This window comes from Lathamus discolor, chromosome 3 (genome assembly GCF_037157495.1).
Source record: "Lathamus discolor isolate bLatDis1 chromosome 3, bLatDis1.hap1, whole genome shotgun sequence".
NCBI classification, from domain to species: Eukaryota; Metazoa; Chordata; class Aves; order Psittaciformes; family Psittacidae; genus Lathamus; species Lathamus discolor.
Genome location: NC_088886.1, coordinates 129,385,148 through 129,403,923, shown reverse-complemented (window position 1 = coordinate 129,403,923; position 18,776 = coordinate 129,385,148). Strand labels below are relative to the sequence as shown.

General features: G+C 39.9%; 1 protein-coding gene across 7 annotated transcripts in view; it reads right to left on the bottom strand.

Moving 5' to 3' along the window:
- The window catches only part of USP54 (ubiquitin specific peptidase 54), a 109,417-nt gene that overhangs the window by 10,162 nt on the left and 80,479 nt on the right, over window positions 1-18,776 (bottom strand). For 3 of the 7 annotated variants that reach the window (XM_065671674.1, XM_065671678.1, XM_065671675.1), the window contains exons 10-18: window positions 17,938-18,106; window positions 14,528-14,698; window positions 10,467-10,598; window positions 9,817-10,197; window positions 7,149-7,383; window positions 6,144-6,283; window positions 4,891-5,064; window positions 1,715-1,834; window positions 343-535 (exon numbers count right to left, since the gene is read on the bottom strand). In XM_065671674.1, coding sequence (XP_065527746.1) covers window positions 343-535; window positions 1,715-1,834; window positions 4,891-5,064; window positions 6,144-6,283; window positions 7,149-7,383; window positions 9,817-10,197; window positions 10,467-10,598; window positions 14,528-14,698; window positions 17,938-18,106 — 1,715 coding nt within the window. The remainder of the gene's footprint in view (window positions 1-342; window positions 536-1,714; window positions 1,835-4,890; window positions 5,065-6,143; window positions 6,284-7,148; window positions 7,384-9,816; window positions 10,198-10,466; window positions 10,599-14,527; window positions 14,699-17,937; window positions 18,107-18,776) is intronic. The other 4 variants (XM_065671676.1, XM_065671677.1, XM_065671680.1 and 1 more) reach the window with 4 other exon arrangements.

The window sequence follows — 18,776 nt, the reverse complement described above, 5'->3', positions numbered from 1 at the left end:
ACCTCCTTTTTGGCCAGGTTATTGTCTATTGTATTCTTTCCCTTGGTGCATAAAACATCAATGCTGCCAGGCACCAACTGCTGCAGTTCTCTGTCACAGATCACATTTTGAACACTTGCACACTGAACTGCTCTATAAAGACTTGAGATTAAAAAAAGGGGGGGGGGGGGGAGGGGTGTTAGCTGACCATTTTATAATAGGATTTAACCTAAAGAAAGGAATAGGGAGTCACACTGTAGGATTTGGACTATCCAGGATAATATATATGTAGTTTGCTATTTCTTTCCAGGCTGCACTGCTCAGATGCAGCTGATCTGGGTCTAGGTGATATACTTGGACTACCTTGTAGACTGGGCCATGGTGCCGCCCTGTGGTGGGTGGCAGGTTGGCGGCGGCAGCGGCTGCGATGGCTGTTGGTGCTGCATGCGATCCTGGAGGCTCCGGGCTTTTCGGATACTGATTTGCAGCTTCTTATCGACTAGGGCTCTGCTGTGAGTGCTAGCGCTGGCATCATGCATGGCAAGTCTTAGTTTAGCTAAAATGCAAAAGAAAACATAGCAGAAAACAAACAGAAAAAAGGAATAAAATTGAAAAAGAAAAAGAGAAACCAAAAGAAAAAAGATGCAGCAAGAACATAAAACATGAACCATGCAAATACTGCCACAAGAGTTCACAAGGATGCTATTGTTTCCATTAATGCACATTCAGCTTAGCCAGGTGTTCAAACACGTTAATTGAAACTAAACCAAAATAAAAAAATAAAAAAAAAAAAAAAAAAGAATATTCATGTTTTAGCCTAACTTCTCATCCCCTTCACACAGGCTCTTTCCAACCTTACCACATTGATGCTTCATTCTGTCATCTACCTTTCTGTTATATCCTCCATACATGGGACTCCCTTTATCAGCAGGAATACCCAGCTGGGATTTGAAATGCAGCACATACCTGGCTGGAATGGAAGCTAATAGAGCTATCACAACAGCTGTATGCTGTGCCCCTTACTCTGCAGTTCATAAGAGCCAATTTCTAAATGCAGATGCACAGTAGCTACCCACTCTGTCTGCAGCCATTCTATACGGACAGAGGGGAGCATGGGGTGAGACAGCCAGCCAGTCATAATGGAAAAAGACTGAAAATAAAATGAAATCATACAGCACACATTCTCAAAGGTCACAATGCATTTAAGCACTCAATGTCCTAATGCTTTTTTCTTCATGAAAGTCAGATACTGCATAGCTCATTTCTGTTAATTCACAGGACTCATTAGTGGGCTACCATTTTCTTCCTCTGCTACACCCTCCATGAGAAACAGAGAAGCTTAATGCCCTTTGTCATTTGGCCTGAGGATGGGGAAAAATTGTTAACTGAGGACCAAGTGGTAGGGGGAGTTCCCTACTAGGTGCTCGCTGAAACACACCATTTAGTACCAAAAAGGGCACATCAGCACCTCAGTGCTGCTACTGCCATAGTGCTAGAGAGAACAACAAAACCAGATGCAAACATGAGAAAAACAGAGATGAACAGGAAAAGGACTAAAACTCCCAAAAGGGAACGCTTTCAAAAAGGAAAGATTGTATCTCCCTGCATATTTCTAAAGACCACCTGGATCTCCATATTACTACCTGACCATTTAACATGATTCAGAGTTTCAGACTTTTTAACATATTAGTAAACTGTCAAAAGCGCAATAGCTCAAGCGGTTAGAGTTACTTACATATAGCTTCGTTACAGAGAGCCAAAGCTGCAGCACAATCGCCCTTCTGCTCCTGATTCAGCGACTCTTCAAAGATTGAGTCTGCCTCCTGCATCGACTTCTCAAAGCCATCATTCCTCCCTGCAATGGGCAGCACCCTTCATTTTGGTTTCATTCACTGCAGACCCCTCAACTTACCCTCATCCCATTTGTGACTGCCAAATTCTTCCACACACAGTCTTGCAGAGGCTGCACATATCGCAACTCACATCACCTAACCTTCCCTAAGCAGGAAGTACAACTTGAGCACCTGATATGCTTCACATTGTTTTACACAGTAAAACAATGAACTATTTTTCCCCCTCAAATTTTGTTTACTTGAGTTGAAACGGTTTCTTATTTTCAACAGTCTAGATCAGTACAAAAGATGGTATAGACATCACAGAGGCAGTTCTGATGACTTCTGTTAAGTAGGAATTACTGTAAATTTAGAATTAAATCTAAACCAAAACGTATCAGTAACAGAACTCTGGCAGGTCAAGGCTTCCCTTGTATGTTAAGTCCCCTGCCAAAACTCACCAGTGTCTTCTTCAGATATCAAATTACTTCTGTACAAAATGGAAACAAACTGAAACAACTGAGACATCTGGGAAACAAAACTCAAGACCTGTGTGCAAGTGTAAATGCCTGCAGAAAATAATTCTGCAAACATGAGTTCAATGCACAATACACTCAACTGCTGAGACAGACATAAGGAATATCAAAACCCAATGGTCTTGCAGCTTTAGAAGAAAAAACAGGTGTAAGAAGCCAAAAAGAAAGAGACAGTCGTCAAGAATTTTTTATGCAACAATTTAGAAAACAGTGCTGGAGAGAAGGATAAATTATCCTTAGACACTAATGAAACACTGTCCTGGCATCAGAACATCCAATTCTGAGGAGGAAACACCCAAACAATCTGGTGTAACCTATTAGGCATTATGGAAGTTATGCACTAAAACGTAGACATTCAAATGAGGCAGGAGAAAACATAAAATTTTTGTTTAGTTTAAGGGTGGGTGTTTTGTTGTGGTTTTGTGGGGGTTTTTTGTTTGGCATTTCTTTTTGTGGGTTCTTTTTGGTTTTTGTTTTGTCTTTTTTTTTAATGACATGTCTCTTGTCACTGTGGTAGAGAACATGAGTATCATTACCAGCCAACAACATTGTTCTCTCAACTTGCCCAACATATGCTATGGCCTGGCCTGCTCCCCAACACCCTCATGCAGAGGCACAAACACAAACTTTCTTATGCCATAAACCACAAAGAACTTGCAAGAAGGGCAAGTACTGCAAAGAGAGAAGTGAGAGTTGTTAGAGCAGTGAGTTAATCAAGCAGCACATTCAGTTTCAAAATCAAGGCTACTGAGGCTTGTAATCAAAACCAGTATACTAAAGTTAGCTTCCTTAGCATGAATTTAGCAGTTTATACTTGAGGGCAAAATGAGTCACAAGTGTTCGGGAGTAATACGCACAAGCAAGCCTTCCAGGCAGTCAAGTAGCTCGCTAATGTTAAGCTATTATTACATTTCTGACCGGGATGGAGAAAGACTTAAAAGGAATAAACAAAAACTTTCCCAGATCTCATGTTGATGCCTGTGAACTCCTCAGTCTACTGAAGTCTTTTTTGGTTAGTCTAGTTTACTTTCTTTTTAACAAGGAAAAGCTACGCAATTTTTACTTTCACCAACTAATAAAGCAAGAGATCACAGAGGGTAATATCTTGGAGAATGTGTTATTTTCTTTCAGGCAGGAGAAGCAGAAAAGGAATCTTCTTACTCAACAATAGAGTTTAACTTTTCAATTTTTACATCATTAGCATTTATGTTACAAAAGCAGACATAAAAAAAGGTATCCGTCTACTTTGGTGTATCAGAATTTTCCAAATGGTTACTGGCAGGTCACAGTGGGACTGAAAAGGATAACTAAGTGGCTCACTGACAGTCAGCAAAAATTGTAAGAACATACCCACAGTCACATACTCTCATAGAGATCATATTTTTCAGCAGTCACTGGCACAGTAACACTCTGGCTGCTGAGCAGTTGGCATGGCTGTAGGCTACAGAGCGCTGGCTATACTGTGCCGAGCCAGCACTGCTGTGGGATGTCCCTCTCCTTCCTCTCTCTCCTGTAGCAGCAGACCAGCATCTCAACTCTTACCTGCAGCAGGTCAGAGCAAGTAGCATGGGATGCCAGGAGGCCTGGTAACACAGGAGGCCACAGTGGGTTTGCCCCAGTCATACAAGCATTTGTGGGAGCAGAGCCTAGGTGTTCATTCACTACACCCTGCTTGGCTTTGTTGAGGCACCAGCAATCCCCCCTCCCCAGTTAGATGCTCTACCAGGTTTCACTCTTGACTGGGTCAGTGCACTTCACTCCCCTTCTCTCTGACTCCCCTGACACTGATGGAGATTTAAGGCTAAAACAAAGGTGCTACAGACAAATCCTGTCACCAGGTTTTCTCTGCTGCAGCTCTACCCTTCCAATTAAAGCTTCTGCTGCCATCCCCTGCCAGAAACATGAGGAATCATGGAAGACAATCAAACTTAGTATTCGGCTTTTTTTTTCACCCCCCAGATTCTTTTTCCTTAGAAAACATATGTAATCTAAAGCCAGCTCAGATTTTCAATTAGATCCAGTTTAAGCCTGCCACAGTACTTGTTCTCACACCTGTGCTGTGGCTGCACAGCTGGTCAGGGATAAAGAGTGGAAGTACAAGAGCGGGAACAAGCAGAATTGCTTATTGGCAGTAGTTCTACCAGAAACAAAACAATGGCCTAACTGAACAAGCTATGCTGCATGTGGATGGCTCATTTTGCATTGTATTTCATCAATGGCTCATTCCAAGCCATTGATTGAAGCCTTAGAGACAAACCTAGGTATCAATACTAGTAATGGTGCATATCACCATAAAAATGGAAAGGTGCAACTCTATTAAAAATACCTCTGCATCTTTGTTTCATTTAAGAAAGTATTTGGTCAAAATATCAAACAGGTTTTTTGCATCCTACAGGTTTGAAATTGACAGTCTTTCACTAACTGAAGGTACAAAATCCTAATGGACAGGGAGAGAAAAAGAGAGAGACTTATAACAGAAAAGTTCAAATGTTTAAAAAATTCCAGCACTAGTCTTGCAAAATATACTGCATTCAAAAAGTTACCCTGATTCTGCAGTTCATCTAGATCCATGAACCTGCTGGGGCGGGGATTAAAGCCCATTGCTGCCTCCATTTCCTTTTCTCTTCTTCTGCGTAGTTCTTGTTCATGTGCTCTCCTTGCCACCTCCTCTTGCAATTCATCCAGTTCACTCTTTAAAGGGCCAAACATCTCCCCACCTTCCCCAAAAAAGTAAAAGAGAGAAAAAAACCTTTTTTGATAGTAAAGTATCTTCAAGGTACTCTTTAATATCCTTTAAAAGACAAAGAAATATTAATGGAGAATACAATTAACACTAGAAAATAACAGACTGACCAAGCAAAGACTACAGAGTTTCAGATGACAAATTTTACTTTGTTAAATTTTACTTTCAAAGCCCTGCCTAAGCCATTTGGTTTCCAACTGCCTGCTCTGTGCCAGTGACTGGCAGAAACGTTGCAATATTCAAGCTCCCGTGCAGCACAGCCCATCCCTGGATTCACTGACCCAAGACAGAGCAAATGGAAAAGAGAGAATCACTGTAAGAGGTAACTCTAAACTAATGCCAAAATCTCCAAGTTTCTTACTGTGCTTACAATTTGTAAATAATGCTTTGTCAAATTAGCCAGATCATTAGCTTAACTAACTAAAATGGGTTCCAACTGAAAAGCTTTTCATCTAACTGCACAAGCAGATGAAAATGGGAAGAAAATAAAGCATATCAATATCATAGTCAACAAGCAGGTATCGGTCATCATTCTTACATCAATTATGACCTGTATCGGAAAGTGTCTCCTCTCTGCCCCTGTTCCCTTCCCCAGACATTCTCTGGAATAAGTTATTTGGTCAGAACAATACTTAATCTGAATGCACATCTACAAGAAAAGCTCAGCCTTAGCCTGACACTGTAAATATCCATTCTCATGAGGTTTTTTTTTTTTTTCCAGGACTTGTCCATCCTACTAAGTTGCTATGAGTTATGCTTGGGAAGTTATTTTCCACTGATGGCAGAATACTGAGGTATGGGGAAGAATAGGAAAAATAATTTTACTTTATCAGTTACATCAATACTTGAAAAGATGTCAGAGCAATATGATCAAAGAAATATTCCAACAATGTTTTTTGCAACTCTCTTTGGTAGATCTTGTAAGTTATATCTTGTAAAACCGTGTTGTGATCCTCAATGTTTCCTCTCCCTTCCTCATAATTTCACTGTGAAAATAAATATCCAATGCAATCTACCTTGCAAAATCACTGCTGCCAGAGAAGTGTATCTTACCATTTCCAGTGGCCTGTGAGCTGTTTGCCCAGCTACCAATTGATGAAGTAGACTCCACTTCCAAGATGCTGCTACTATGAGACTTTGGGATGTTACGCCAGGCAGGAACCAATCCACCTGCTCTTTTCATATGAACATCCCTCCAAGAAGAGAAAAATTAGTTTACCATTTTACCAATTTCTCCAGGAGAAATTATATCCATCTTTCCTTTCTTAGCATCACATAAATATTTATTTGCATTTTCGTTTAACAAAGCCTACCATCAGAAAATCTTCAGAAATACAGGAAAAGAGAAAGTTAACAAGGGGTAGAACAAAAATTCTGTTCTCCTCCATGACAGTATGCAATGCATATTAAAACTGTGGTCTGGTAGCTGTTCTCAACAAATTTGGACAGCTGAAAATCTATTAATCTGGCCATAAAGAGTCTCAGTTTGTGAATGCCTGAAGCTTCCTGAGCCAAGAAGAGAAGCACACTATGCTGCCTATTTATTTTTGCATATAAATATTGCAAGTGTCTTGGAAGACTTCATTGAACCTCTCAAACTGAAAATGTTAAAGATTTCTATACAAGAATATTGATTTCTCATTTTATACAAGGTTTCTCTCAAGCAATAGTTTAACTGAAACAAAAATGTCCATGCTTGTCCTTTGAACAAAATTTCAAAGGACAAGCATGAAGTTTGATATTTTTGTTGAATTTTTGAATCACAGACTAACAGTACAACTACTTAGAAGTGCAATTTTAGTCAACATTTCCCACTTAATGAATCCCATTTCCTTCTCACTAGCAGTAAGCTATCATATATAGCTAATATACTGACAAGAAAAGGAATCAAACTCAGATTCCTATTTCACTTCTATTTCTCCCCTGCCTCAATAAACCCGTATTACAAGCTAGGAGTGCTATTTTGCATTTGTAAAGAAACACTCCATACCATTATGTAACTACAAAAACCAAATCAAGACTTCAATCACTCAAAAAATGAAATTTCTTGAAATCTACCTGTGGGTACTTGAGCTTTCAGACAAGGGCAAGTCCAGACTAACAGGGCTGTTGCTGTTGCGCTCGCTGCTTTCATAGCCAGACTCCATCCTCTGTATTAGATGAGGCTGCTGATCCACCATATGATGCTGGGTGCTCCGGCCTAGCATACCACGCTTGTATCTGGCATTTGACTGGCTTGATCTTATTTCTTGAACAGTGTGTTCCTTTGCCTCATTCTCAATAAGCTCTTTACCTGTTAAAATGAATACAGCTGAGTAGAAGATCCAAACTTCAATATCAGCAAATCATCTATATATACACGTTAGCTTCTCAACCATGCTTAAAAACAGAAGCTCTGTCTTAAGTACAAACCAGCAATATGAAGCAGAAAAAATCCCAATACTTTTACAGCATTCCTAGTAGTATTAAGCAATAATCTATTCAACAAATTTATTTTTAAATCTCTCCCATACTTACCATATTCCTCTCCCAGACAACAATAAAGTTTGGAAAGAAAATCTTTTCTTCCCCATAACTATTTGTATTATTGCAAGATCATTTTACAGCTTACCCAGCTGTATTTCCAGTTTTTATTTGTTATCATACTCTGTCATAGCTACATCAAATACTGACTTTTTACATTATTTTGCCATGGACAGGGATTTTTTTTAATTCTTCCTTACTGATTTCACTGTCTTCCCACTTGCCTCTTATTTGCTTCCTTTGCTTCCTTCCCTGGAACTGTGCTCTTCTCCCTTCACCTTCCCTATACATGGTTTTTTATGATGTCCGATTATTTTCAACATTTAGCTCCTTTGAGTTAGTAACTGGTTGAGAGGAAGAAGGCAGAGAGTTGTGGTCAATGGCGCAGAATCTAGCTGGAGGTCTGTGACTAGTGGAGTCCCTCAGGGGTCGGTGCTGGGACCGGTGCTGTTTAATATTTTCATCAATGACCTGGATGAGGGAACTGAGTGCACCCTCAGCAAGTTCGCTGATGACACAAAACTGGGAGGAGTGGCTGACACACCAGAGGACTGTGCTGCCATTCAGCGAGACCTGGACAGGCTGGAGAGTTGGGCGGGGAGAAACTTGATGAAATTTAACAAGGGCAAGTGTAGAGTCTTGCATCTGGGGAAGAACAACCCCATGTACCAGTACAGGTTGGGGGTTGACCTGCTGGAAAGTAGTGAAGGGGAAAGGGACCTGGGGGTCCTGGTGGATAGGAGGATGACCATGAGCCAGCAATGTGCTCTTGTGGCCAAGAAGGCAAATGGCATCTTAGGGTGCATTAGAAAGGGAGTGGTTAGTAGGTCAAGAGAGGTTCTCCTCCCCCTCTACTCAGCCTTGGTGAGGCCGCATCTGGAATATTGCGTCCAGTTCTGGGCCCCTCTGTTCAAGAAGGACAGGGAATTGCTTGAAGGAGTCCAGCGCAGAGCCACAAAGATGATTAAGGGAGTGGAACATCTCCCTTATGAGGAGAGGCTGAGGGAGCTGGGTCTCTTTAGCTTGCAAAAGAGGAGACTGAGGGGTGACCTCATCAATGTTTACAAATATGTGAAGGGTAGGTGTCAGGATGATGGAGCTAGGCTTTTTTCAGTGATATCCAGTGATAGGACAAGGGGCAATGGGTGTAAACTGGAACATAGGAAGTTCCACGTTAACATCAGGAAGAACTTCTTTACTGTAAGAGTGACAGAGCACTGGAACAGGTTGCCCAGGGGGGTTGTGGAGTCTCCTACACTGGAGATATTCAAGGCCCGCCTGGACAAGTTCCTGTGTGATGTACTGTAGGTTACCCTGCTCTTGCAGGGGGGTTGGACTAGATGATCTTTTTAGGTCCCTTCCAACCCTTGGGATTCTGTGATTCTGTGATTCTGTATCATCTGTCCCTCCCTCTCTCCAGCCTCACTAGTATCTGCATCAGCTTCCTCACTAACCACAGCTCTGCTGCCAGTTACACAAACCTTTTATCATGCACACAGTATACTTCAAGCAATCTGAGAGGCGAACAGAGCAGCATAAAAACCAGGAACTGGAACAAATCTACTCTTCAAACCCTTTACAGTTTCAGGAGTACTCTTCAATTGACAGGGAGCAAAATAACCATTATATTCATTTGCAGACAGAAGAAAGGAAAGTAGGGGCCATGGCAATGAAAGATACCCAAAGTTGTTTTACCATAGATTTTATTACCTTGAAAACCAGCAAAGCTGAGGACAAAGTCTCTATGTACAAGTGTAAAATGGCCCATAAAAATCATCACTGGCTGCCAAACTCTTATCCTCACAATGAGAATTCAGAAATGACATGTGAGGTACTCATAGCACCATAGTCTGAGCCATCATGCAAAAAGACCATGATGAACTAGAGAAAAAACCAGACCAATACAGAAGTCCATTACAAGGGACAAACTTCCAGATACTTAGCAGTCTAGCCTTGCATCCATTTAAGCAGCACAGGCAGTAATGTTTCTCTTACTGTCTTACACATGAAATTTAGCAAACAATTATCATACATGCAGCACAAATACCCATACAGAAACTAGCCTTCAAAGACACGACTCGCCACTAACCTAAATGCCACATTCAAAATTTCACTTCCCTACTTTAGTTAAACCAAATGGCATAGTGGAGTATTACAAATTCCACACATTCAGAAATAAATCTTTTTTTCCTCAAATTCTTACCTGCTTCTTCAGAGAAGGGGCTAAGTTGAGTGTAGCCACAATGTTTCCTCTTGTCTTTACTGAAGATGCTGTCTATATTCAGAGACTCTCTTTTGGGTCTCCAGGTTGGCCGATACCTGCTAGATGAACTGGATTTAGACCCACTACTGGTACTCTCCACTTCCCAATCTCGAGAGTGTGCAGACAAGCTTTTTGAGGGTCGTGTTTCTGTCTGATCCACACTACTCCCTCCACGAGGGGAATTCTGGATGGTTTGAGAAATCTGCTGTGGTCTGCTGTGGATCATATTGCTCACTGTCTCTTTAAATTCCCTCAGCCTGCTTGTGCTGCTGGATGGTTTGGGGGCAGTTCTGGGGGCTTGTTTCTCCTTCAAGGTTTCTCCTGCAGTTGAGAGAGACAGCAAATGCCGCAAAACGACTTCAGATTAAACTAGCAGCATCTTCAACAGATTTTGGAAAGTAAAAACCAGAACAACCCCACACCCCCAATACAATAAGAAACCCTCTCAGCCAACCAACACCCTCAAACAAACAAAACAAGCAGAGACAGGACAAAATACACAGATGTAAGAAACAAAGAGGGAAACGCATTCATCTTCAAAACATGCATAAGGAGATACTGATATCTAAAAATAAAATAGCATCTCTTGCCTTCACTATGGTATCCTGATGATTGAGCCTCATCCCCTTTTCGCCGGGAACGGCTAGAACTCCTCTTGCGGTCTGCCAGTGAGCCCTTTTTGGAAACATGCCTCTGATTGCACTCACTGTCAGTCAGGTGCCCTGGAAGGACAGAAGAACACAATAGAGATGACAAGAGCCTTTGGACTGAGTGTTCTGTGCACTAACAGCAGCAGGGCTTTCCTGCTCCTTAGCAGCTGCAGACATTCCAATGCTAGCTGGCAAGTATGGGTTCATTTCTGTATCCAAAAGTTTTTGCTTTTTTATGGGTAGTCTGTTCAGCTTTTAAGGTCATACAAGATAAATACAGCTCCTCCAAGGATATAACCAGCTCCCGTCTGGTTAACAAGAGCTCATCCACAGGGAGAGGAGAAAGCTGACTCTGATTTGTCTTCAAGTGTAAGGACACCACTTTCTTGCTGCCTGAATACTTTTTCAGTTTTAGCAGCCACGAACACAAAACTGCTGACAACAGCTTGTTTGACATTACTCTGTTGAATAAAGACTCAAACACATGAACGAATCACCATTTAATGATAAATTACTGCACACCATCAGCTGCTCTGCACTATTTATCTACACTCTCTTTGCCTGTAGCAAATACTAGGTAATATGAGTTAGCTTACTCTACAGTAAGCTAACAGTAAGAAGAAGCCTCAGTTGGCTCTGAAGGGTAAGCCAGCTAGTTTGCATCTGTCACAAGCTAAGAGCATACACACAAACCATCAACATGGATCAGCTGACACACGACAACATTCCCTTACTACAGCTCACGTGTTTGAGTGCTAGAATTTTCTTTTGCACACAATTTATTCCCCATTTCCTCACATCAAATGTAAATTAACAGTATTTGACATCACAAGTTTTCCCTATTGTCTTTTCTTAATTTTATGGTTCTCACACATTCACAGACCTAAACCTGTAAGCACAAACACACGCATGGCTTTACTCACGTGAGTAGTCCCAAGCAGAGATGCAGGATAAGAAGGGAATTTATGAATAAGCTATAAAGACTTTTTTCTAGCCTTTATATTACCAACTTTCACCTTGCATAGGATGATAGGAAAGGGAAGTCCCTACTACCCAATAGTGGATTAACAGCCCTGAGACTATAGAGCTGGCTGTTCTGAGCCTTCCCCCTCCTCTACAAATTAACATAAAAAATTAACAACACTTAAAATAGATTTTACACATGAAAATGTACTTTCAACAGCTGGAAAAAAAAAATAATTCACTTCAACTACAATTGCTACAGAGATACTACAATATATGAACAGGAAGGAATCCAAACAAAAAGCAAGCTACTCAAGACTCGCATTTCTAGTCATTTGCAAGGTGGAAAGTGATTCTAAAGAAATTAAGTCAAAGAGAAATGTTGGCACTGAAGACAGAAGATGTGCAGCATTTAGGTGAGCATAAGTCAGTGCTTTGGGGGAATTTTTTTCTTCCTTTATAGCATGGACTCACACATTTTCAGGGACTGAAAGAACAGTATTTTGTTAGAACTTCTTGTGGCTCCCCTCAAGACAGAAGAGGCTTATGCTTCACTTCAGAGTGTACAACTTCTCTAGTTCAACATTTTTCCCCAAAAAGTCCTTTCAACCTGGTAGGGAGTGCTTTGTTAGTATCCTTCTGGTACTTTAACGGAAACTATTTAAAGGCTGCTAGCTTTGCATAAATATTTTCTTCTCCTTTCAAAAACTGCAAATTTTGTTCTATTGTCACTGGACATTTAATAGCCAGGGAAGAGATGCCAACAATCCAAAAGTCTGCATGACCAGGCTTTGTTGTCTGTACTTGGATCCTCTGGAACAAATGCATGGTTATAGGAATTGCAATACCAAGAATGTATGTTAACACTTTACACTCATTTTTTTAATTCACTAAAATAACAAGCCACGATTTCTGTCTGGGTACCCAATCGTATGCTTAGAAGGTGTCCCTTGCTGAATGTATCACCTAAACGCCTCATCCTCCAGAGATGGGATGGCTTCATAAGCAAACAGCAATACTCAAAGGAAAAGTTTGGGGGTTTGTAGGGGTTGTGTGCATGTCTAAGAACATGTTAGAGAAGAGAATGAAATCAAACAGGTTAAGACAGAACACCCCCTACTCCCTCCCACTGTAATCTCAGTTGCATGAATAGGGCAGCCAGAATACGCACATTTTTCTCAGCAGCACAGGTTGGCAGGAACAAGAGAGGGCTTATGCAGCCACTCTTCATGCCCCCATTCTGAAGTAACCGGGTGCCTGAGGTCATACAACCCAATGGTGGTCCTTCCCTGGAGGACGATGTGGGATAGAGTCCATAATTTTCTGGGCTGGAGTAGTGGGTAAATGGCCATTAAATGAAGAATCCTGCTCTTGCCCAGAATGACTCAGTTGACAGGTCAATGTGGATGGCTTCTTTATAGCCCCACGGATCAGCATTTGGTGACTGAGCAGTTGTATCAGTTGGCAGACTGACTTTTTTGGAAAGGTTTTGGGTAGGTAAAAAAAGGGGAAATGCCCAGACAGGTGGCTAGCTAAGGGGGCAGACTGACTATAGCTAAAGCTGAATCAGGGAGGATGAGGACAACTGAATTAGGTAGAGAGACAGGCTAAGCTGAAGGGAATAACACAGGATAGAATCAGTAGGAGAAGAAAGAAAAAGAAAAGGAGAAAGTCACTAAAAATGACATAACAAAAGGTTACATGCTGAACTTCATGCTTAAATGTTTGCAACCATCCCCCTACCCTACTTTTCTGCTAACTTCTGCATGGCAAGTTTTGCAGGGAAGATCTAATCAAACTCTGTGCCAGTTTTGCAGACTATATAAACAATATTCCACCAGCACTTCCAATTTTGTCTCCTCATCACTCAAATTCTGTTCCGACTTTCACTTCTTTCTCACACTCTACCTAGGACTACGACTGGAACATAGTGTTAAGTATTTGCCAAAACAACAGAAGTACTGTCTGGCTATTTAGAAACATGTATTACAGTTACTTGGACCTCTGCTGAAGAATCTAAAAGTACTGAAGAAAATTAACTTGAAACATTTTTCCAGATTTTAGATGTGAAATATATTTGTATCATATGGTCTTTCAAATGAACCAAATACGCATCTATCGTCATAATGCAAGAGAGAACTATTCTGCAACTAAAAGGACAAAGTGGTATAACCTCTGTTGACACACTGGTCCAACAAACAGTTGATTCAACTCTAATATAGTCTTAGAAAGTCTACTTAAGGCACAGTAAAGTGACTTTTCAAACAGACTTAGCAAATCATATTACTGATGCTCAAGAAGTCTAACTCATGCACTACTTTTTTCACAAGTCATGTCAGAGTTACTGTATGCAGAAACAGGCTGGCTAGGGTAACTGGGCCTGAGAAATAGAGGAGACCTAAGCCTTCAGACTTCCAGCTAACCTCTTTTCAACTAAAAAGCGTTCAGCTGCCTGAAAGAACAATATATATATATATATATATATATATATATATATATATTTTGTCTTCTCACTGCAGATTCTCACATAACTTGCTTCCATAGCAGAGGCAGGAAATCATCCTATGCTCCTTCCTGGTGCTGTAAATATTACTACCAACACCCACTTACATAGAAAGTCCTTACTCCCCAAGTATGAGATTCTGGCGATGAAAGCGCCTTTTCCAGACAGCTGCCGCTCCTGAAATGAACTGCCCGCAGATGAGCAAGTAGCACACACACAGCACTTACCAAAACGTATAATGGCACTGCATAAACTTAGAGAAGCATGTAACAAGAACAGTATGTACAATTGTGGATAGCAGAAAATATGCATGTAACTGTTTGTCTGGCTAGATAAAAGTCTACAAAAAACGACAAGACATTTAAAATCATGCTTATTTTTTTTGTGAATGCTTATGGTTCATTACAAACCAAAAACATTTAGGATACTAAATCGGTCACCGTTCTCTCATAGGTTGTATACAGAGACATTTTCCCCTGGAATCCACTGCAATCATATTTAATGACAATCACACAGATATAACAGTATCTGCTACCTGTGTCCCTGCTGCTTTGTGAAGCTGCATCATTCTCCACATTGTAGATGACTGTCCCCTGAGAGTCAGAGGAGAAGTGACTGACCACAGACTCATGGTGTGCCTGTTTATAAGGATAGCTGTCAGTAGAGGAATCTGTCCTGGTATCACTCGATATGGAAGGTTCTCTCCCTAGGGAATGAAGCAATGTCAAATTTCAATCTTTTTGGGCTATTATTAAAGTCAGAAAAGGCTAAAAAAAGAAAACAGAGGAAACTGCATAAAATTTAACAGAAAAACAGAGTACCAAACACAAAAACTTATATTGAAGGATGCCAAAGCTTATGGGAAAGGTTCTCTCCTTTTGAAGGGGAAAGAGATTGTCATGCCTTCTTGCAAACCTTTATTTTGCTCTCTCCGATAACTCCAGATTTATCAAATCCTTTTATTACACAAAATAAAACTATGTCCATTGGACTGAAAATACACGTTAGTGCCACACAAATTATTCTTCATTAATTTTCAACACTGTCAAGTGTAATTAAAATATGAAATACACTGCTTCAGGGGAAGTCAAAGTTAAAAAATTAATCAAGTACAAAATGTTAGTACTGGTAACAAGAACATCACAAGTTATAATAATTCGTGCATTTAATCTACTATGAAACAAATGCTTACCCAGCAAAACTTTATACTGAAATTGTATTATCTAAAGCAAAGTAACCTGCTCCTTCTCAATAAGCTAGCATTGATCCCCTGCACAAGTCGGGTACTGAGATGATTCAAATTCAGTACAGTCATTCCTAAGCTCATTCAGAGGAGAGGAAAAGACAACCTCCTCCCACCACTTTCAGTCCATAAAAGTAAAAATCTGAACACAGTTTGAAGACAGTTGGCCATTTTACATATGTGATGTATACACTCCTGAATATACAAAATATTCATTTAATACTTTTCACTGGAGAAGTTAAAGAAATAAAGAAATTCAAGAAGAAAGTCATTCTTATGTTTAATTGCAAACTCAGCCTGAGGGCACTTCATGGTTTTGGTAAAAGCAAATTGCGTAGCTGATGTCCTATTTAAGGATGGCAAACAAATTCTGAAGTCAGAACTTCCCCCACCTCCTTATAGATAAAAGATGTCACTGTTGAAAGAAGTATAGAATACAGCTATTAATGGAACTGACAGTCCCAGAAAGATGTAGGCAACAGGAATCAGTGCTGTGGAACTGAGTACTAAAAAACAATTTGTAGACTGAAGTCTTTATTCAACAGAAAATCAAAAACATTAAGAGGAGTTGTTTGCACTTAGCTTCACAACATTTCATAGCAGCATCTGACAATCTTTCCTCCATAATTTGTAGTATCAGATATTGATATGATTAGAGACATTTTTCAGATTCCCTTGACAAAATTTCAGGTACAATATTGTGATTAACAGCTTAAGAATAAGCAATCTCTGCTCGTTTCTGAATTACGGGCGGTGGATATCTAATAACACTGAGGAATCCAGAAGCAGCTGTAGTTAAACTTAGTGAGAGACAAGCAGGCCACCTGGAAAAGGTGTATTAGGATAGAAAACCCTGGATATCACCAAGGCTAGAAAATAATTCTACTTGACAGGAAAATGTATAGGGTATGGTTTTCTCCTGGCACTTCAACCTAGGGTAGCTCATAAATTCTCTCAAAATCAGTGAACACTGCAGACTACAAGAATAAGCCTTGAGGACCAACCAAGTGTTTCTGAAACGCAAGAGCAGATTACTCACTATAGCCTTATGAATTTTATCTGAAAGGAAACCCCTTTAAATATATATATATATATATTTGTATTCAGCTTCCTGAAGTAATTTTAGAATACAACAGTATTAGATACTGCAGAGACAATGAGTAGAAGGGTTATCTATGTACTTCCTGGAGATTAACCAGCAGAACTACAAGGCACATTTACAGCGTATATCGATCTGAAGCTTGTAGAAGTGCTCAAAAATGACAGAGAGCACCACTCTCCCTCCTTCAAACTTCCTTTTTTGTTTATTTGTTTGTTTGTTTCAAACAGGAAGACAGATTTATAAATTGTGATGCATCTTGTCAAGTAAGAAGTGAAGGTCATCTTAACCACTGATTTTATTTGCATTTATCTTTAAGAAGAGTTGGAGATTTATTTCATTACCAGTAGACTGTCAACACATAAATAAGGAGGCAGCAGATGTTCTCTACAGATTCGTTGATGAGTAAGTATAAAGCTAGCTGTTGGCCAGGAAAACTGTGAAAGATTCTTGGAATTACAGTTGTATAAATAGGCTAAAATCCTGTAAGAAAGGTTGCATTTTTGGTTTTAGGCTCGGCCTTGATGTTCTTGGCAACTTAAAAAACACACCTGTAATTCAGGATATTCTCTGCAAACATCCAAAACCAGAAACAATCTTCTTTCACAAAGCCATTAAATATAAACTGGGTGAAAATAAGAGCTGGATCTATCTGAATTGCAATTGCATATCTCTCTCAGAATTTACCTATTCTTCTTGAAGTGAAGCCTCAACTGGTGTGACTAAATGTCTGCAACTATCCAGAACAACAGCCTGTTCAGATCACTACTGGTATCTTGAGCAGACCAAGTTCTAACCTCTGAAGCACCTTATTTGGACACACCCAATTCAACAGACTATCAGTAATATGAAGAATTAGGAAGTAGCAATGTGTTGAAGGCCTCCGAGTTGTTAAGTGTTACATATCTATAGTTGCCGATCTTTTTTAATGCAAAACAAACCATGAAAAATGAAGAAGCAAACATGATCTATGCACATAAGCCTTTGCCAATCCCTTCCCCTTCAGTCTCCACAAATTGGTTTGTATCTCTTGTGCTGCTTTATCTAAGACAAGCCAATGTCTGAAGGTAAACTGCACTGATTGTCTCTCTTTTTAATTCAATGGTATTTCTTCCCCTTCCCCCCACATCCCTTCACCACCCTAGCAAAGGACTCATTTATGACATTTCCTTAATATTTCTTTTCCCTAACTTCCCTACTATATTTAATTCTGCACTTTCCTTTGATTTTTTTTTCATGTGTTTGTGCATCTCTGGTCTTGTTCCCTTTCTGACAAGAATTTATGATGGATTTATGAACTCAGCCACTGAAGTTATCAGTTATTGCTCTTCTCTACATCCATGCCATCAGGTCCTTAATTATTTATTTTTTATTTTTTTAGCTTCTTTCTCCAAACCTTTCTGGAAAAGACTGCTACCCAAACAAGAAACAGTCTTGGAAAGAGAGAGGTTCAAAGCTGAAATGCTAGAAGTCCTCTTCAGAATTCTAGATCAGCTTTGACAAGCAATAAGAACCCCTGCTAACAAAACCACATCCAAACCTGAAGAATTCACATGCAGCATTACAGCATAAAGGTGTAAGGCATATAGTCCACACTGCTTACCTGAGTCTTCACTATCATAGCAAGTCCTGCTATATTGCTGTAAATCCACCTGAGGAGGCAAGTCTTGTGTTGACACTGGAGTTCCTCTTGGATCTGCATACAGCAGCAGCAAAGGCTGATAGTGACCTTTAATGCACTTTGTCACAACATCTTTCCATTTTGGACCAATCTGAATTAACAACAACAATAAAAGAATGCACAAAAATATAGTAAGCTCTGTTCTGCCCCGCTCGTACTTCTTTCAGTTTTATTTTCCTCTGATATTTTTTAACTTTTTCTATATACAATATTGAACTGGACTCTCCAAGAAAGGTCTGGAACCAACCTAACTAAAATCAAGGTATTCACCATCTTATGGCTGAACACATTACAATTCCTAATAAAACGTGACTAGAAAAATAATCCTTCCCTTTCCGATTTTTCCCCCCATAAAAAGCTTTTAATCCTTAAAATTGTTTTAACTTTGCATGAGTCAAAAAAAATTTGTTAAAATGTCTTAATCCATAAAAACATGAATAATAAAATACATCAACAGCATGACAGTAGATTCAAGTCAAAGCTAACCACTTTGGTATATTTCTGTTGTTACAGAACCTCTGCAAGCATTCTGACAGGCCAGAGAATATTTCATATAGTTATATTAATCTCAAAAGCATTCCAAATGCACTAATACAGGTTTCTCCTAACACACTGAGTATCTATTCCAACAGATTTACACCATGCATGAGTATTCTGCTAAAGCACTGTGCTACCTATCTTTGTTTTGCTGCAGAGAAAATGTGACTGAACAAATGCAAGGATTAGAGCTTTTCCTTTGAGACTGAGCTTGGCATGACTAC